We start from the raw sequence: 21,877 nt of genomic DNA, 5'->3' as shown, positions 1-21,877 counted from the left end.
TTTTTCCAAAATTATTTTTATTCTACGAGTTGTAGAATGGGTAATGATGTATAAATAACTCTGTATATAGTAATTTAAGTTAGAGTAAATTTATCATTAATGGGGTTAGAATTACAAAAATATTAATGAACATAACTTGTTATGTTATAAATAAAAATAAAATAAATTTATCGTCATGATTTTGTGATGGGTAATGTTACATCTAAAAGAGATATACAAAAAACAAATAAATTATTAAAATTTAAACTAATAACAACATTATATTTTTTGTAAATTAATTGTAATTATAGTCAACATTAAGATACGAAATACAAACTGTAGTAATATGCCCAATTCACTTCATTACGCATCTTACATTTATCAACGAAAAATTTATAATCTGTATTCTATATTACTTGTATACAAAAAATAATTTAACTATCATAATACTGTACACTTTGTCTAATTTTAAAATAACAATCATGTAATGCTTAATTTTTTTACAGTATAAATATATCCACTAAAAGGCGCTGACAATATCCCTAGTTGGGGATATTCAATAGAATTTAAAAATGTCAAACAACCTCACGAAAAAACAGTATCATAGAGTTTTTTATTATACATCGAATATTATCTTGCACTCTTAAGTTTTCTATGATAATTTTTAAGGGAATTTAATCGATACATTTCTTATAAACACTTCAAATAAGTGTTTATACAATAATTATATAAAATATTATATAAAAAATTATATGAAAGTGTCGAAAACTTGACAGTGCAAGATGATATTCGATGTATAATCAAAACCTCTATGAATCTACTTTTTCTTGAGGTCGTTTGACTTTTTTATATTCTTTTGAATACAGCCAAAATGGCACCAAAGAATAAAGAGGGTCTTTTATTTATTATAATTTAGATAATTATGAATATATATATATATTATAGAACAAAAAGTTATAATAAAATTTTATAAACTATGAGTTGAATTTATCGTCTTTATCATCTTCATTGTATTCAACGTATTCGTTGTCTTCAATAATCGGCAAAAAGTTTCCAACCAGATCTGAAACGAAATAAAATTGTAAATTTATTTTCATTATACTAATAGTTGATATTTCCTCCAAAATTTATAAGTTTTAAATATTCCCATTAGAATTATTTAAAAGTTAAAACAATATTTTTATTATTATTGTTTTGTAACATATATGTTTTAAGTACCGCACTGAAAACCATTTTATTATTAAATTCATTTTTTATTTAAAAAATGTCAAATTCGTCAAATTTCATTGACCAAAAAGTTAAGTTGATATTTTTAGGAGAAAAAAAATTATAAGAATATATATCCTAATAATACCTATGCTACAATGAATAATAATATATTTACAAATAACAGAAATGTAACTAAGTAAAAATTAATTAACCTAACTGAAAAATGTAAGCAATAATTATAAAATGTTTGATAAAAGTACGAATGTTATTAAGATTAATTGTAACCCAAAAATGAATAATTGTAATTTATAAGTAAATATATTATAAATTATAATATTTATAAATATACATTTTTATAAGTAATGTATGAGACATAAACTGACACTTGGCTCGTCACCTGTGTATATCATCCCTAAAAGCATGCAAATATAATATTACCTCTAAGCTTAGTACTGCCCCTAACAAATTTTTTGAAAATAATGTTATAATAATATTTTTAAAACATTGTTTGTAAAAATGCTTTAAATTATATAACCATAGTCAACTTATTAAGTTCAATTATGATCAACAAAAAATTTTGAGTAGTTTTTTTGAAAATTTCTTACATATTTAATCAAATAGTATAAAAATTCAAACTAATATAATGTTACTTATTATATTTTATTTTTAATATAATGTCCTATAAATGACTATTGAAGTAAATAAAAACCTTTAATTAAATAAAATCAAAATAATTGTATTTACAAATTATAGATTTTCAGCTAACAGCTCTAAGAAAATTGTTTAAAATAATAATCCAACAGTATAGATAAAAACATGAAATACGACCGTTTCAATTACTAAAAAATGTTTTAAATATTTTTATACTTTTTATTTCAATTTATGATGATTACTATCACAAAGAATTTGATTTTCCTTATCTAAATTTTAATGGATGCCCCCAGTCACCACCTTACTAAATCAGCCAGTTTTACCGTTTTATGTTGCATGAGTTATTATGTTTGTAAATGTATATGTTATGTAATCGTCCTTACTCCTGTACTTTTTTGATTGTAGATTTTAATTTTACCCACCACCACCATCAGTCATTTGTTGTTGTGATATCAGGCAATTTTTACTTATTATTGTTCCTATTGTATATACGTTACCGCCAACTTGACCTCGTGCACATATTATATATTAATATTATTATATATTATTAGTGATTATAATCATAATCAAAGAAAATAATAATTATTATTTTCTTTCTTTATAATAAAATACTAAAACGGATTTGACATTAATTATATAAAAATTCGTGTTATATTATTTAATCTTTTTGTATATAATCGTATAACGAATTCTTAGAAAATTGACTAATCACTTACGCTCTAATTTTTTTTTGGTTAATAATTTACAGATTGTTTCAGAGTTAGAAAGATCTCTTAAGAATGGATTTTCCATGATTTTTGTTACATAATTTATTTTAATGGTACCATTATTCTTTATCTTGACTTCACGTAGATTTTTTTTTAAATCTGCTTCGTCATTTTTCATATCTTTAAGAATACAACTAATATATTCTTTTATGAACTCCCTTTTATTCTCTAAGAAAATACAAAAAAAATTATATTAATATAGAATAATCAAAATCGTAGAATAAAAGTAAAGCATAAAGGAACCCTATTTTCACATTTATAAAATCTAATATATATTATCGTCTTTTTATCACCTAAGAAAATACCAAATAATTTCTATTAATATAGAATATTAATCTACATCGCAGAATAAAAATAGAGCATTTTAAGCTTAATTCATTATGATATAGTTTAACTTTACAAGAACCCCCTGGAAGATCCATCCTAGGCCGTGGAAAAGACGGAGCACTAGGGATTTTGGTACCTTATCCTGGGGGGAAAGGTTATAAATAAGATTTATGATTTAATACAATTATTAAAATGTATTAAATGTTACAAGTTCTCATGAACAGACAAAAATAAAAATAAAATTAACTGTTAAATAAAACCACATATCAAAATGCATTAAATTAAATATATGGTACAAGCATAATAATAGGACAATGTATATATCACAAAAGAAATAGTTTAAAATATTAAAGTTAAGAGAGATAAAAATAAAAGTAGTGATGAAATAATAGCCAAAGATTCAAGAGGGAAATAGATATACTGGATATTAAAGGTTTAACGTGACACGGTCTTGAGTCGTTCTCTATACACGGAGCCCCGCGACCCGTGACACCTTTATCAGCCGTCGCCCTACTACGTGCATATGGTAGTTTGACTGACTAACACCGCGTGCGATACGCCACGGTACAAAGTCCAGCAAGTGCCGCACGTCCATCTACGACCCGCCGCAAATATACGAAATCATCTCCGTGACGCCTTACTGATCGGATCGCTCGTCGTCTGCTCCACAACGCCGAACATTCAATTACGAACATTGTGCCTTTATATATATTTACATAGATACTTGTCATTATTGTTTGCTACTTTCTGTTTCCGGATATTACGTATATATTGTGTTGTCGACGCCAATAAAATATTTCACGTTTACTTTGAACCTTTAACGTGTTGTGTTTTTTTTCTAATATAATAACACCCCGCGAGTGCAGCAGAATACTGACCGCAACAAACGTTACTCCATCAGTCAAAAAAATGTATACGTTGAAAGGTATTCAAATAATATTGCTTCAGGCAATAAAATTCGTTTTGATTCTATTAAGTATTATGTTCACATAATACTTAATAGAAAAGACAATTAAAAATGATTTACCAAAATCATGTGTAACAAGCTGTGTACAGATAGTCATGCATCCAACGCTTTATGTATCCTCTCAAAAGAGTAATTGACTTTATGATGATAAATAGTTTATCAATTTACATAAATATAATATTATGGAATCGATTTAATTAATCAAACCTATAAAATGAAATAATAGAATATAGATGATNCATCAGTCAAAAAAATGTATACGTTGAAAGGTATTCAAATAATATTGCTTCAGGCAATAAAATTCGTTTTGATTCTATTAAGTATTATGTGAACATAATACTTAATAGAAAAGACAATTAAAAATGATTTACCAAAATCATGTGTAACAAGCTGTGTACAGATAGTCATGCATCCAACGCTTTATGTATCCTCTCAAAAGAGTAATTGACTTTATGATGATAAATAGTTTATCAATTTACATAAATATAATATTATGGAATCGATTTAATTAATCAAACCTATAAAATGAAATAATAGAATATAGGGACATCAAGAGCATAACTGATCCAACGCTTATGCCAGGGTATATTGGACACGTCACCAACGTTAATGTGTAACCTCTACATAAATGTAGAGGGCCCACTGATATGTTCACCATATCCACCCTGACGACATCCAAGGAACTGTCGGCTCATGAAAATGAAGAAAGAAAAAATATAGGGTTTAACCAGTACTCATCATAGATAATTAATAGTTGACCTATATAGTCAGTAACTAAAAACATAACAATACATACCGTTTGGCCAGTTAACTAACAATAATAGAATATGACCAAATATTCAACCAACTCATAAAAACTATACATTAATTTAACGGTGCACACTGTGCAAGACAAAATACAAAAAAAGAAACAAATATATCACATTACAATAATTCGTGGTTGAAATGTCCAAGATGTAGCTGTATATGTTGTTGATGCCATTAAGATGGCCAAGCCAAATTGAAAAACTTTACTTCTCCATAACAGATTCGTAACACACGTCAAAAAAATTGATTAGACGATGATCCAAGTCAAAGAAGAGGGATGATGATGTTTTGAACATATCCGTACTTTTCCAAGCCGGCTCAATACACATAGGAAAGGGTAGGTGCCAGCGTGACCATTATAATGTGGTATAATATAGTACGGACATGCGGTAGGAAAAACGATTTCTATAATAAATAATTATGTGTGTATATGTAACACTGACCTTACAGATATACGACATGCACTGTTTGAATTGAGTTACCTGTGACCTTAGACTCGTGATAATTTTAAAACATTCAGAAAGAAACACTACTTTCACCCTCATAAAATCTATAAAATTATATTCTACTATTTTTGCCATTCCGTTAAAGTAGGACTTGTATCTGAATTTGTTTTCTTATCATTAGCTAATTGACGAAGAATATAAAAAAATTTGCACATTTATAGAATATAATACATTATAACTGGACGACTTATTTATAAGATGATTATTGACGAGTTTTTCATCTCATTTTTGATGGAATTGTATGAAAATATTTCTTTTTATTAATTTTCTAGTGTTCTCCTCAAAACTTTCCTATAAAGATTTTTTCACTCACATAACTTGATATTATTATGTTGAATTAAAATAAAGAAAACTTTTCACTGTACACTTTTATAAAAAAAATCAGATATATGAATAAGATTCATTGTTTTTTAGAATTTATTTAAATGTCTGTAAAGTACATCAAATTATATTGAATCAATAATTTGTTAGAATTATATTTAACAATAAAGTAGAGTTTTTCAATCAAACAATTTTATCCATTACAATTAGAATAAACCCTCAGGGGTGTGCTAAGCAATTAGCACTACGGGTTTGGCGAACCCGGGGCCCCGAGCCCTGAGATTACTTTAATTGGTTGTTTCAGTTTTGGTCCTCCAGTTTGGGGGTTTGGCGGTGGGCTAACAACTCACTCCAGTAAAAAAAAAACAGTATTAAGAAACCTATCACTACTAAGCCTCGGAATACAACAGATAATTTGGGAAATAGAATTGGAACTGGAACAGGAAAATCTGGAATATTTCGATTTGGAACATGGAACATAAGATCCCTGTATAAGCCACGGGCCCTAAAATGCATTACTGGTATAATTAAAGAATATAATGTAGATTTAGTAGCCCTCCAAGAAGTAAGATGGCCAGGGTCGGGACATCTTAAATCAGATTACATGACAGTATTTTATAGTGGAAACGATAATGGAAGACACGAGTACGGAGTTGGTTTTTTAGTGAAAGAGTCTTTCATAAAAGTAGTAAAGAAATTCTAAGCAGTAAATGATCGATTATGCTATCTAATAATTGATGGAAAGCCTTTTAACATAGCAATAATCAACTGTTATGCACCAACAGAAACGGCAGACAATGATTATAACGACTCCTTTTATGACAACCTAGAAAGAGTATTCGACTTAATACCTAGAAACTGCGTAAGAATTGTAGTTGGGGATCAAAATGGCCAAGTTGGACGATAACATGTGTTTAAATATACTATAGGAAAGGAAAGTATGTACAGTGAAAGCAATGATAATGGATTGAGATTAATAAGCTTCGCCTCAATTAAAGGATTAGTAATAAGTAGCACCCAATTCCAACGGAAAGAAATTTACAAACAAACCTGGGTGTCTCCAGACGGAAGAACTAAAAGCCAAATTGACCATATACTTATAGATAAAAGATATAGAACTAGTGTTAGACAAGTAAGAAGCTATAGAGGAGCAAATGGAGACACAGACCATTACCTTGTCATAGCATCTTTTAAAATCAAACTGGCTAATAGTTGGAACCAGAAAAAATTAAATAATAAAACACGCCTGGAAATAGAGAAAATTAAAGATCACGAAAGGGTCAAAACATACCGACAGAATCTAGATAACGAACTTATGGAAAAATCTCATAATACAGTGCAAAACATTTGTGATGGTGTCACGTTTTCATAATCGTGAGAATTATTTTAATAAAATACAGACAGCACATCCGCTGCCTGAGACTGGTGAATTAACAAATAATATTTATTGCCAAATCGGCAATAGGTGTAATTATTATAAAAACCCAATAGACCTGACCATCGTGGTCAGTCGACTCCAGTGCCTTGTGTCATTCATCAGTCTCAGTACTCGGTTGTCGCTGTCCGGCTTACTGTTTAAAGTAAAGTCTTTGTTTATTCCTTTTCTAACCTATATACTCTTTTCCTCGACATTTCAGAGTACTTGTGTCTTGCACTTCGTCTGCACCTCGTACTCTGTTATCTTTCCTCACCTGGTACGCCTAGTATTTGTGTCTTGCACTTCGTCTGCACCTTATACTCGGCTACCCCGTTCTCTCTCTGAAGTACTTGTGTCTTGCACTTCGTCTGCACCTCGTACTTCATTGTCCTCTCCTGTACCCCAAGTATTTGTGTCTTGCACTTCGTCTGCACCTCATACTTTGGGCTCCTTTTGCGTACACCTAGTATTTGTGTCTTGCACTTCGTCTGCACCTCATACCTAGGTGTTACTCTTATTCTCCCTTCCTATAACAACAGCCTTTCGACACCCACAGCTAACCCGGAGTGTCAGCCGAGCACGGTGACTGCTGTACGACAACACGCATGTGAATACCTAGACAGCAGGCACCAACTCCTCATATTCATCTTCGTACACATAGTTGCACATTTACCTTTTATCATTTTCTTTTACTGTGTTACGACACATTGATGAAAGATGGAACATAGTTAAGAACTCAATTAACAAATCATCTGAAATATTTAAAAAAGAAAACACATCCCATGTTAATAACTCATGGTTTAATGATCGGTGCAGAGAAGCCATAGAAAAACGCGCAGAAGCAAGAATAAAAATGATACAAGACCCATCTCCTAATAATACAGAAGAATTTATTAAAAACAAAAAAATAGCAAGTAAAATATTGAGACAGGAAAAAAAAGCAGCAGCAAAAAAACTTATCCAAAAAATAGAAGAACATAGGCTCAACCCAAGATTGTTCTTTAAAAAATGCAGATCAATAAAGGAAGGTTTTAAAGCTCAAACCCGTATTGTCAAGGATCACGATGGAAACTTGATTACCAATGAAGAGGGTATAATCCAAAAGTTTCAAAAGCACTTTGAGAATATTTTAAACATTGACCACGATGATACGAATGAAGATGAATGTGTGATGTATCATACGGCACAACCTCTTCTTAAGGAACCAAGCCATAAAAAAGTCGAGAATCTTATCGGGATTTAAAAAAACAAGAAAGCCCCCGGAGAGGATAATATTAATTCTGACTTATTAAAGATCGGTACTAAACAACTTGTAAATAAAATACATGGACTTTTAAAAGAAATATGGAATACCAGTCGTATACCTGAAGATTGGAAAACAACCATCATTTTCAAGAAGGGTGATCCCATGGAGACAAAATTCTATCCCTGACGATACTACGAAGGTTGGAAGTATACTCCAAAGATATAATTGGAGACTATAAAACTGGATTTATAAGAGGAAAGTCCACCTTTGGTTGGGTTTAGCGACAAGAACAAATGATTTAATTAAAGCAGCAAAGCCAATGAGCCTGGAAGTAAACCAGGGCAAAACAAAATATTTAGTCATGACGAGAGGAACAAGGGACAACTCTCACCTAGTAGTTGAAAACTATACTTTTCAACAAGTGAGTGATTTTAAATATCTTGGTGTAAACATAAACCAACAAAATAATATGCACAACGAAATTAAAATAAGGATATCTGCCGCTAACAAGGGTTACTATGCTTTAGAAAAATTGTTCAAATTGAAACTTCTTTCTAGACGATCAAAGGAACGACTATACTCAAGCTTCCTACGGCCAGTGTTAATATAAGCGTGTGAAACATGATCAACAACTAAAGGAGATGAGGAAAAAATGGCTTGTTTTGAAAGAAAAGTACTCAGAAGGATATATGAACCTATTTTAGGAAATGAAGTGTGCAGAAGAAGAACTAATAGAGAAATACAACAAATTTATCGAAAACCTGGTATTAACGCTTTCCTCATGAGCAAACGAATTGAGTGGGCAGAGCATGTATAGGTCAAATGGAATTTTAAAGAAAGCACTAGAGGGAAAAATAAATGGGAAAAGACTTAGGGTCCGCCCAAGACAGCGCTGGATAGACAGGGTCAATGATGATCTTAACAAATGCAACCAGGAAGTGACGATAGCAGACAGTGTTGATAGAGATAAGTGGAGGAATGTAGTAGAGGCAGCGAAAGTCCTTTAAGACTGTAAAAGCTGAAGAAGAAGAACAACAACAATTAGAAAACGATTCTCAACAGTTTCTGAAAAAAATGAGTGTCTTATACTCAACCAATTACTCTGTATGCAATTAAAAGAAAAATAATAATAATTTGTTTACAATGTTATATTTTTTTAATTAGTAGTTGAATTTATAGATCACTGAGTACACTGTAACTATTATACTTCGTTACTAAATATTACTATACATAGGATGGAAATGATAAAATAATCGTTGCATAAAAATTAAAAGTTTTGAGATTAGGTATTTTTTTCTAAATATATACTAGAGCAATTTCAATTTACTTAATTCTATAGAAAATTACTTTACATTTTTAAAGAGTTTTCATTTTTTAGCTTTTATTATAAGTATAATGCACTCGTGTAACTTTGCTATAACCTCGCCAAAATGTACAACAACTTAATTAATAATATCCCAATAAAACTATATGATACAACGTTAAGTTATTATTTTGCAATCTGTTTATCTCTATTTTACAAAAATACCCCCCAATTAAAAGAATTCCTAACATTTTCTTTTTCTGATGTAAATTTAAATTTAATATTAAACCTTATAGTATAAGGTTATCTATGGTATATCGATGATATAGTACATATTTGATCTTGTTTGTAATTAACATTTGTTATGTAATTTGTGGATTAATTTACCCACAGTTTGATTTTATTCATTAATTAGTCTTTTGTGTTTAATTCAGTGTCGTTTCAAATATTTTCGTACTCTAGTATCGCATTTTTGTTACATATATAATTTTTATGTTCTTCGTCTCATCTGACAAACTGGTACGTTATCACTTTTATAAATTCATACATTTTATTTTACATTTGTCTGATACTGCTGATCAGCAGTTTACTTGGTGATTTCAACACTGGTCTTTACCGTTATTCAATTGGTGCATTATTTTGTTTATAATTGAGATACTCATCTCGTTAGTCACACCTCCTGGAGACTTCAATGAGTGGGTATTATCGTTTATCAATTGAATTTCATCTCATATCTCTAAAAAAACACTATGCCTTTAAAACAGGATACTCGATGTAAAACTACATTAAAGGCAGGCTTCCAGTACTAAATTACCTACCCCTATATCTAATGAAGATTTGATGGGTGCATTGAAAGACTTTAAGAAGGAACTTTTGACTTCTAACAAAGCTTTCTGAACTTCAAGACAAACAGTATCGTGATCTGAAGGTGGATTTCACCCGCATTTCCAGCGAAATGCTCGAGTTAAAAGCCGAGATAGTAAGGTTATGTAAAGAAACTAATATTCTCAAAGGAATAATTGCTAGTCTCAAATAAAATAATTCCGAGGAACTACCAAAAACGGTTGTGATTGAAGTCCTTCAAGACTTTTGAACAGGAAAAATGTCAATCTCAATTAATTTTTTATAGAGTTCCTGATCTGTCTTCCGGTATCGCATCTGAGCATGTTGCACATGATAAACTGACGGTACAGAATATACTTCAATCCCTTGGTGATTCTGTTCCACAAAATCCAAAACTCATTCGCATCGGTAAAGCTCGTACTGCTACACCTCGCTCAATTAAAGCTATTTTCGATAATAAGCAGTCCGCTATGCACTTATTAACGGCCTACAACCCAGCAAGGCGCTCGGGTTATTTCTTCCCAGATGGTTTTCGTATGGTAAGTGATAAAACCAATTTACAACTCAAGTTGCTGCGTGAGTGTCACTTGGAGTTTGACAGGAGAACAAACGAAGGCGAACCTGGCCTGCGAATTTTATTTGAAAATGAGCTGCCGAAAATAGGTAAAATTTCTTCAAAAAACGGAGGACCCCAACTGCGCATCCGCTCCTAACACCGTCGATTTTTCATGGTCAACTGTCTGGTTACTACCAAAAGTGTCGTGGACCTCATTTTAATTGTAATGTTTCTTCTTTAGATTGTTTATTCATTGTACTCACTGAAACTTGGCTTACTAGTCAATTTTCAAATTCTGAACTTGATCTTTTTAACTATAATATTTTTAGATATGACAGATGTACTTATATTAGTAATTATAATCGTGGTGGTGGAGTCCTCATTGGCATTCGCAAAGGTATTCCCTCCTACCCTATCCTAGTAGAACAACTGAATGTTGAACACGTCTTTGTTCGTCTTACTGTTGGTACCATGTAGCGGGGTCTACATGCCTCCCCATTCTCCCCTCCCCTAATACTTATGAATCACATATAAATGCCGTTGAATCTTTGTTAACATAGTATTCTGATCAAACTTTTATTATCTATGGTGACTACAATCTTCCTGAGATCTCTTGGGACAACGATAGTAATGTATTATCTTATTCTTATTCCTCATCAACTCGTGCGCCATGTGTACTTGAATCATTCGCAACAAGTGGGTTTTTTCAAGCCAACAACATACGTAATGCATCTAATAATATATTTTGGATCTACTCTTTAGCTCTAATAAACAGATAAGTGTTGAAAAATCTTGCGATCCACTTGTGCCTGTTGACGCATATCACCCTGCACTAAATCTAATTTTAAACACTAATATCTGTTTTTCTAGATTTGATCGCAGCCATCTATTCTATAACTTCAAGAGAGCTAATTACAATAGTATTCGGCAATTTATCTCTTCTTACGACTGGTATAACACATTTCTCCCTCACACTACTAACACCGCTACTAATATATTTTATGATACTTTGCATATATTAATTCTCGACTTTGTTCCTCAATGTAGATTTTATGAATTCACTTAACCTCCTTGGTTTAGTGCTGAGCTCAAAATTATACTGCGTCAAAAAAGGGAAGCTCATGCTAAGTTTAAGTCCTCTTCCAACATGTCATACTTAAAAGTATTTTCATATCTTCGCGCTAAATTTAAATATACTTCTAAAAAATGCTATCGTGAACACATTAGTAATGCTGAAAAACTACTCAAAGATAAACCCTATGAATTTTGGAAATATGTTAATAGCAAACGGTCGTCAAGTAATATACGTAAAATTTTGTCATACAACGACGTGAGCTCTTCTGATAAGCTTACGACTGCAAATCTATTTTCTGACTTCTTTTCTTCGGTTTACTGTGCTAAAAAAAATAATGTCTTAATTTACCAACTAGATATTCCCACCTTTGACATTCCTAAAACGTATGGTTCAGTGTTGATGACGCTTTCCATAAATTATCAAACTTACGGGGTGTTGGTTCTGTGAGTCCAGATGGCTTATCCGGTACATTTTTATATGAACTAAGGGAAATATTGGCATATCCTCTATGAATCTTATTAGGGCGTTCATTAGACGAAGGCTCAAACTTAGTTCCATTACACCGGTATTCAAGACGGGCTCCTCTAGTCTAATTTCAAATTACCGTCCTATTGCTATACAGTCCTACATATCAAAAATATTTGAATTGCTTACACTTAATGGAATTCAAAGACCTGTTAATAACATTTTAATGGAAGAACAGCATGGCTTTCGTTAGGGTCGCTGATCTTCCACCTGTAATGTTGTATTCACCAACTATATTTTTAATGTTTTCCTAAATCAATTATAAGTAGATGTTATATACAATGATTTCACTAAAGCATTTGACTCTGTGGATCATACGACCCTTATTACTGTACTTAGACAATATAAATTTGGTAAACCACTTCTATCTTGGATTAGTTCCTATACTTGTGACCGATACCAAAGGGTAAAAGTATTCGGCGTTAAGTCTAATGTATTTTTAGCGTCTTCTGGTGTCCCCCAGGGAGGTCACTTGTCCCATATTCTACTTTCCTTATTATTATACTGTGTGTATAAAGTTTTGCACCATTGTCATTTTCTTTGTTTTGCCGACATCAAACTATTTATGCTTAACTATGTAAGCTCGATTGATGACTGTTTGAAATTACAGGATGACCTTAATAGATTTTCTGAATGGTCAAACTCAATGGGATTGTCACTTAATTTAACCAAATGCAAGGTCTTTACGTATCATAGAACAAAACATTCTGTTGAGTTTCACTATTGTATTACTGAAGTACATATCTCGAGTGAGTTAAACTCTATTGCACATCTAGGCTTTAAGTTTAGTTATAATCTGGATCCTATGTTTCATATTGATTATGTTTACTGTAAATCATTTAAAGCGTTAGGTTTTATTATGCGTTTGGCCAAAGATTTCAAGCAAGGACTTTCACTTAAAGTACTATTCTGTTCCATAGACAGACCTATTCTAGAATATGGTAGTGTAATGTGGGATCCTTATACTGCCTTGGGCTCGCTACAGCTTTAGCGAGTTCAGCGAAAATTCCTACGCTTTGTCAGCTACTCGATCAACTTAGTCTGTCCTAATCACGATTATGCCCCTATCTCGAATTTGCTTAGCCTATCCTCATTAGCTGAGCGTAGACGCAATGCTGGAATTAATTTTCTAATTGGTTTATTGAATGGCAATAATGAGTCGCCGAACCTATTGCCCCTCATATGTTTCAGAATACCTCAGCAAGCAACAAGAAATAATGCTCCATTTGTTGTCTCCCACTATCTAACTAAATATGCAAAAAATGAGCCACTTAGGCGTCTTATGTCTAATGCCAATGTTGACCCTAATTTTTCATTTTAATTTTTGTATTTCTATCTTTGCGTTTAATAATTAATTTACATATTTTTAGTATATATCTTTGTCTATGTTACGATTACCTAATTTATGTACTTTTATTATTTGTAAAAGGGCTGCTGCCCTTGAAATTATAAAATAAATAATATCTGAAATGGAAAATTTTTATATTTATAGAATATTTTTAATTATTTATAGTAAAGGGATTATATTACCAATCACGAGTCGATTACTTAATAGCTGAGTAAATATTTTTTTTTTTTAAATGTGTTTTAAGATGAATAAGTTTTATTAATAAATAAATAGTGGCAAAATTAGTTTTAATATTGTTTAATATTATAATAAAATGTCAAACATTTTATTAGTTACAAAATACGTATTCCCATTTGAAAAAACAAAATTCACACCCATACAAAGCATAAGGGATGAAATTAAAAAGTATTACATAGCTTCAAGAATAATATGCAACTAAAAAAAAATAAAATAAAATTTTTAAATTATTTTTCTTCTACGGGTAATTAAATAGGTTATAAAAAAATTATTTTGTATACGTAAGATAAAAAAAAATAAATCATAAATACTTTCATTAATTATCCTGTCTAATAACTTTCCCAATATTTTTCGAATTTCTTTGCTATATTTCTTTGAATCCCTAACATCATCACAATATTTATTCATAGAAGATTCATATCCATTTACTTCATCATCAACCAATCCCCGTAAGTAATGTAACATAATTTTTGAAAAATAAATTGATATGGGATACTTATCCTAAATAAATATCAGTGCTATGTTATAAATTAGTTTATGACAATTAATAAAGTAAATTAATAAATATTTATAAAGTTAAAATTTAAAAGTTAATATTAGATATATACAGTAAGTGTCATTTTTAATTTGTAAAATACATTAAAATACTGTCACACTATAATAATGGTACCGCGGTTCGACTGCTCATAGTTGCACATGTGACACTATAACAGTTTTACCGCATATTTTGGACTTATAAAAATATTTGTTTAAAAAAAATATTGGAACTTCTTGTGCATTGACAGGGGAGTGTTGATCAACGTATTGACACTATTATTAAAAATTAATATAAAGACGATTATTCGCAATAATTCCTAGATAAGTCGGGCGCTAAATATACGAAAAATATGGCACAAATCACCATGCTTTTATTACAATAATATTAGTATTTTTCTTTCTTTATTGTTTTAAGCTTATTTTAAAAAATATTTTTAACTTTTTAGTTTGACATGCTTTTAAAGCGTCTTTTTTTTAATTATAGTAAATATAATTTCAAAAAACTGAATAAAATAAATTTTACTTTTCACTTTTTAGTTTCATGTTATGATAATAGTTACTATCAATATTATGATTGTAACGGGTAACAGGAAATCAGGGTTTGATTCCGGAGAGAGAGTCTGAGAAACGACTACCACATCCAAGGAAAGCAGCAAGCGCGCAACGTGGAGGTAGTGACGAAAAATAACGATACGGGAATCATCTTCCGTAATCAGAATCAATACACTCTATATCTCTTAATGAGAATAAAGAGTGTTAATATATAAATTTTAAAAGTAATTAAAATATATATATATACATGTAAAGCGACTTAAGTACGTAAACGTATCATGCACGTGTTATAGCAGTGTTTTGTGGTTGGGCGAAGAGCAGAGGAACGTTGTACGCGAGGCATATGCGACGGCTGTAGGAACATATAAATTGTTTTTTAGTATTATTATTAATACGATCATCAAGCAATGATAAACAAGTTGTTTTTTCCACTAGATACCATAAATGATTAATACATTTTTTTATTACCAATTCAGCTATTTTTGGGTCATCAATTTTATAATTTTCAAGTCTTCTCAAAAAAAGAATGTTATTATAAGATGCTTAAATTGTATCGGGACATCTAAACCAAAACTCTACATAACACTTAAATATAAAACAACACACTATTTTTAATGATACAATTTCTAATATTGTTATTGTAAATTGTTCGTGAAATAATAACATTTTTAAACAATAAATTCCCTTACACATAATTCTAGCATGATGATAAGCTCCTGGACGTAGAAAGTGAATATCTCTAGGTGGTATACCAACTAAAAAAATAATAACAAGTTCCAAAAATTCTGTATAAACGTCTCTCTGTTGATTTTTTATTTAAAGTTTCTTTGCAAAATTTTAAAACATTATTGACTACACTATGCAATATTTGTTTGTTTTCTATATCGCTTTATAGCATGTTTAGTCTATTTGTTTCCAACTGTTTTTGGAACGTTTAAAAATAGGAATTTTGGGGCCGAACATTGCTGTTAGTTTGGAGTACGAAATAAATATAGTTTAAAAAAACTGTAAAACACGTTTTTAAACCATATCAAACTAAAAAGTTAAAAATAATTTTTAAAATAAGCTTAAAACAATAATGAACGAAAAATACTAGTATTAATGTGATAAAAGCGTCGGATGCTCAATATACGAAAAATATGGCACAAAGCATCCACACTTTTATCACAATAATACTAGTATTTTTTGTTCATAATTATTTTTAACTTTTTAGTTCAATGTGCTTTAAAAGCGTGTTTTTAGATTTTTTAAACTATATTTATTTTTCACTTTTTAGTTTCATGTTATGATAGTAGTTACTATCAATATCTTGGTTGTTACGGGTAACGGGAAATTAGAGTTCGATTCCAAAGAGGGAGTCAGAGAAACGGCTACCACATCCAAGGAAAGCAGCAGGCGTGCAAATTACTCACTCCCGGAACGTGGAGGTAGTGACGAAAAATAACGATACGGGAATATGAATACTTTATATCTCTTAATTAGAATAAAGCGTGTTAATATATAAATTTTAATAGTAATTAGAATGTATATATACAAATAATGCGACTTAAGTATGTAAACGTGTCATACACTAGGTATAGCCGTGTTTTGTGGGCGGGCGGGTCGGACTAACGTTATACCTGAGGTATAAACGGCGGTAGGAATATATACGTAAGCCGTATGACACGCGGATGGTATTGGTCAGTCAAAATAAAAATTTGTTTATATATATATATATATATGTAATATTGATGACAAGCACGGGTACGATAACCAAAAATAAATTTATATAGGAATAGTGTTGTAGGTGAGTGGTGAGCAGGGTGGGGTGAATGCGTTATGACAGTCTAGCCTCAAGGCCATAGACGACGGAATATGCGATAACGCATGTCGCTTGGAGAATTACAAACATACATACATAGATACATACAGGTGAAACTAATATAAGCGTGTTAAAAAGCGTCGGGCGCTCAATATACGAAAAATATGGCACAAAGCACCCACGCTTTTATCACAATAATACTAGTATTTTTCGTTCGTTATTGTTTTAAGCTTATTTTAAACTTTTTATTTCAATATGCTTTTAAAAAATGTTTTTTAGGTTTTTTAAAATATATTTATTTTTTACTTTTTAGTTTTTATAAACATCGCTATTACAGTCGCAGAGTGTTTAATGTCAATTACTATCAATAGATATAATTTCTGTATTGCCAGTTAGTGTGTTTCTAGACTCACAACAATGTGTCTTATTACCATTGATAATAAAGGCTATATGCTTGCTAATATCGTCATAGAAAACCAATTAGCTACCTGTATTTGTAATCCCTTATATATGATACATGTATATTAACTCAAAAATATTTGAATCTTTAAAAGTTTATATCTAATAATAAACAATAAAAATTTATATATATATATATATATATTGATGATACGCACTCACGTATAGGTACGGAAACCAATAAAAAATTATACAGAATAGTATTAACGGCTTGNATGTTTGCTGTTCAATCTGAATGTAAATCTTTATTTTACAATATACAAAGCTTTTAATTTCAATAATTATATTTTATTACTTATAAATGGTTGAATTAAGCTAAATCTTAATTTTTTTTTCTATATAAACACCTTTGAAATGACTTAAATATAATACATCAAATAAATCTAATATTATTCTTTTTGTATTAAATAGTTTTTATAATTTTATATGGAAATGATTGATGGTATTTCAAATTGTTTTGAAAGTATATTATTTAATATCATCTTATTTATAATTATTTAGAAATTTAATTTAGATACGACTTTCTAAAATAATTATTTTAAAAAGTCATATATACATTTTACAAGTTTATAGAAGTTGTTTATTGTATAATTATAGTAAAATTCATACATTCAATAAACTCTAAAATTTTGAAGTTCCTAAATAATGTATAAAATTATATAAGTTTAGAACATAAATGGACGGTACGTAATAAAATTTACATGAGAAAACAAAAGCTAGTTTCATTAAAATTTGAGTCATAGCGGATTTAATTAGATATGTTAGACATAGATTTTAAGATTTTAGACTGACGATTTTAAGCTTGAAATATCCTTTTAAATACTTTCGATTATATTTTAAATAATTTAGATATTTTTTATGTAAATGTAATCTAAAATATAAATATCCAATTAATATATATAAATTTTGCGGTAAAATTTTGATCACTACAAGCATCTATTCAGTAAACTTAGTCCCTTTTAATGGATTTGGTTAAATGAAAAACCGATCACTGGCAAGCCGTAGTAAATAGTAGTATCTCTCCATATTTTAAGTTAAGGGACAGCTATAATCGTTGAATAAAATCAATTGTAAGTTGTGGCCTTTAAATGACTTTAACACCATAACCTATATATTATATACAATATTTTGAGAATCAATAGCTATATTTATCATTATTAAGAACCACTGATTGTGTATTCTAGAAAACCCACCAATCATGTACCAACTAAACATTGTTTTGTCATACAGGTAAAGGGTCGCGGTACCTCCAAACCGTTTTTTCCCGCTAAAATCCCTGCACAGTGCATAACAATTTCCAACGAAATATCACTGTACCATACAGAGGTGCGAGATTTGTTGACACATTATTTTGTAACTAAAAGATTTAGTCTATTGTCTGCCAACAGATGGATTGTTATTGTTGTGAATTTCAGTGGTAATAAATACAGTTATTTTTCCGTTGAAATTCAAAATTTACATGTGATCTAACAGCTTTCAACTTAATAATTTAATTGTTTATCAGCTGACGAATTTTTCAAACATTTGCCGCCTAACTCACGTCCAACATAACGCGATTTTGGCGGCAATCCGTTTTGTCATAGCTCACGAGAGGTTAAAAAAGGTTAGTTTATTATTGACGATTAATGATCATTGTTGACATATATGGTGGATTTATGTCATGCTATTAATTATTACCTTACAATAATTTATTTCGGTGTAACTAATTTAAATTTTATCAAGCTAACGTTGTTAAACATTTTGTAGAAATCAGGTGTTAACATCCAAATTTTTTAGAAGTAATTTTATTGATCAGTATCTGATACTAAATGAAATTTTGTGAAAATTATGTCAAGTGTTCTATAATAATTTAGAAGCCAAAATTTCAGAATAATAGTGTGCACTGTTGACGTTTTCATTGTTTTTGCAAAATCATCAAAACATTTTTGATGCCGCTATATTATTAAAATACGCCGGTACTAAGCAAAAAAAAACACTTGTTGAAGTTAGCCAATCATATTTCTTTTAGGTAGGCATTACTTTATCTACTCACGAATTAAGTGCCAAATTTCAGCATAGTTTTACTAAATTTTTCTATTTTTTTAAATGTTATGAAAGTTTTTAAAATTTGTAAACTATACAAATGAAGCTATTAGGTGGTTCTTTTATTACTCATAAATAATCATTAGGAATGAGTTATCTATTACTTTTATTTTACTGCTCTAAGTTAATTTTATTATTTCAGACTATTATTATTATGGAAACTCCTCCATTTAATCCAGAGCCAACAAACCGAATTATGACAAGGAGTGTATTAGCTGAAATACCCACTAGACTTGGACGTTTATCTATGACTGATCCTAATCAAGGTAATTTAAATTGTTCAGTATTTTATATAATCAGGGTTGGTAAAACCCAATTTTTTTTTATACCCAACATATTAGGTTTTTATACAGAAAGTCCAAAAACCCACAGGGTTTTTCAATCAACCAATTGACCGAGTATTTTTGTAGAAATAAACCTGACTTCAATAATAATTATTATATGGCATAAAGAAGCTATTTTTAATTTTAAATAAAAACATTTATTGATAATCATTTTTTTTTTATATATACTTAAAAATAATATGCAAAAAAAAGAATCTCAGTTTTTAAACAATTCGTCTGGATTTTTTTTGTCAACCATAATGATAACACATTCTTATCCTTAACTTTTTAGTATCAGGTCATTACTAGTTAATTATAGTCTTATCCATCTTTCTAATAAATTAACAAACCCATTTCAGTATTAGTTTATTTCTTAAGCTTGTGTTCAAAAAAGATAAGTTTAAGATTGTCAATGATATTAAAGAAGCAATATTTATAATCTATTAAAATATTTCTTTATAAATAAATCCTAGTATAATCTATTCCTTTTAAAATGAAATTCATCTTGAGCATTTCTTGAATTAATTGCTGTTGTAACTAATGTACAAAATAGTCTCCTAACATTTTTAATTTTTATTTAACAATAAATTTATCTTTTTTGTTGTTATATTGATAATTTTACTATACCCTATAATTTCATATATACCATAATAATACATACATTATCAATATCAATAATAGTTTTGTCATGTTTTTGATTTGGATAGTGCACTTAATATCGTTCCAACTTCAATTTGTCTTTTCATGGATAATTTGCATATATTTTAGATAAGCCTGTATTTGCTTCGTTTTATTTTAGGTATTGTAAATTCTTATATAAAAAAACTCATATTTGATTTGAACTTGTCTGCTTGAATCCACAGGCAGTTATGGAATCAAACTGTAGTTTTCAGCTGTTTACATTGCGCAAAAAAATTTTTCTTCGGGAGTAAACACATATAATTGAAAACAAAAATCAAAGGTGTGATTCATCAAAAAATATTTATAAATTCATATTATCTTTCCTTTTTAATTTAAAAAGTGACAATTCTTGATTTTATACAGTTCCTTTAACAATTAATTTGTGTCATTTTTAAATTAATATACTCAAAAATGGGTACATTTAATTATTATATAACTAATAAAAAAAAAAAAATGATTTTCTTACATTATATTTTACTATTTTATGATAATTAATTTGCTTATATTTAATATTTTAACATGTAATANTATTTTATGATAATTAATTTGCTTATATTTAATATTTTAACATGTAATATATTCATTTTTGTTTAATGTATTTTCATAAAAATGAATATGTTAATTTTTTGGCAAGAGCAAAATTTTACATGATTCTAAATCCTTTTTTTATTTTGGTTTTTAACTTATAAGTCATAGGCCAAAATGTAATATGTAATGCCTGTATAATAATATTTTTGCACATTATGTTTTTTAAATTAATTAAAAGTCTAAAAAGATGTATTTCTTCCAAATTTTCCCTACTTCAAAAGTTCTATATAAGAATAAATCATTTAAATAAAAGTTTGAAAAGATCTTTCAGTAATTATAACAGCAGAAGTAACCATATCCCATTAGCATCCCTTATAGAATAATTATGTTATCTTAAATGTTTTATCATTTTTAATCAAAATTGTCGTCCAATTAATAATCTATAACATACTTAGAGTAGGTAGGTATAAGAACCAAAGGTTTTGTTGCTTTTTTTTCTAAAAATGTAAATATAATTTTTGTTTTATTATTTTAAAAATATAAATGTATGATAAGAAAACCCATGAAGTTTAAAGTAATTTTTTGGTTTGATTATATACTTAATTTAACTATATTAGGTGCATTATAGATATTCAGTCACATCTATCATATAAATAAGCAGGAATGTGTTATCAATATGAACACAAATTAAATTTGCTCTAAATCAAATTTAAATGTTTTATTTAAAATCCCTTATTTAATGGCACTATCCCTGTCATTTCTTAATTCTTTTCTAATTTTATTGCTTTGTATATTTAGGTCGAACTGATCACCATGTCAATATTATGAAT

General features: G+C 29.3%; 1 protein-coding gene and 1 long non-coding RNA gene across 3 annotated transcripts; one reads left to right on the top strand and one right to left on the bottom strand.

Moving 5' to 3' along the window:
• Positions 1-240: 240 nt before the first annotated feature.
• On the bottom strand, positions 241-16,122 carry LOC126901753 (uncharacterized). The gene is made up of 4 exons (XM_050678495.1): positions 15,863-16,122; positions 14,396-14,585; positions 2,556-2,774; positions 241-1,042 (listed from the first exon to the last, which is right to left on the bottom strand). Exons 1-4 carry the CDS (start codon positions 15,875-15,877, stop codon positions 954-956), a joined length of 513 nt encoding a protein of 170 aa, XP_050534452.1. The 5' UTR covers positions 15,878-16,122; the 3' UTR covers positions 241-953.
• Positions 16,123-18,713: 2,591 nt separating this feature from the next.
• On the top strand, positions 18,714-21,877 carry LOC126901803 (uncharacterized). 2 transcript variants are annotated; one of them, XR_007703125.1, is made up of 4 exons: positions 18,714-19,036; positions 19,180-19,441; positions 19,658-19,781; positions 21,846-21,877. It is a non-coding gene; the product is annotated as an uncharacterized LOC126901803 (long non-coding RNA). The 2 variants fall into 2 exon arrangements; XR_007703124.1 differs by lacking the exon at positions 18,714-19,036 and having other exon boundaries at positions 19,048-19,441.

Source organism: Daktulosphaira vitifoliae, unplaced genomic scaffold (genome assembly GCF_025091365.1).
Source record: "Daktulosphaira vitifoliae isolate Bord-2020 unplaced genomic scaffold, ASM2509136v1 Scaffold_3, whole genome shotgun sequence".
Classification (NCBI taxonomy): domain Eukaryota; kingdom Metazoa; phylum Arthropoda; class Insecta; order Hemiptera; family Phylloxeridae; genus Daktulosphaira; species Daktulosphaira vitifoliae.
Note: the sequence above shows the minus strand (reverse complement) of the source record. Positions and strands in the feature narration are given on the sequence as shown.

Coding starts and splice junctions, on each gene's coding strand:
- LOC126901753 (XM_050678495.1), bottom strand. Junction 2,775..14,395: donor AGACAGGATAATTAATGAAA/GTATTTATGATT, acceptor GTATTTTCTTAG/AGAATAAAAGGGAGTTCATA. Junction 1,043..2,555: donor AACCAAAAAAAAATTAGAGC/GTAAGTGATTAG, acceptor ATTTCGTTTCAG/ATCTGGTTGGAAACTTTTTG.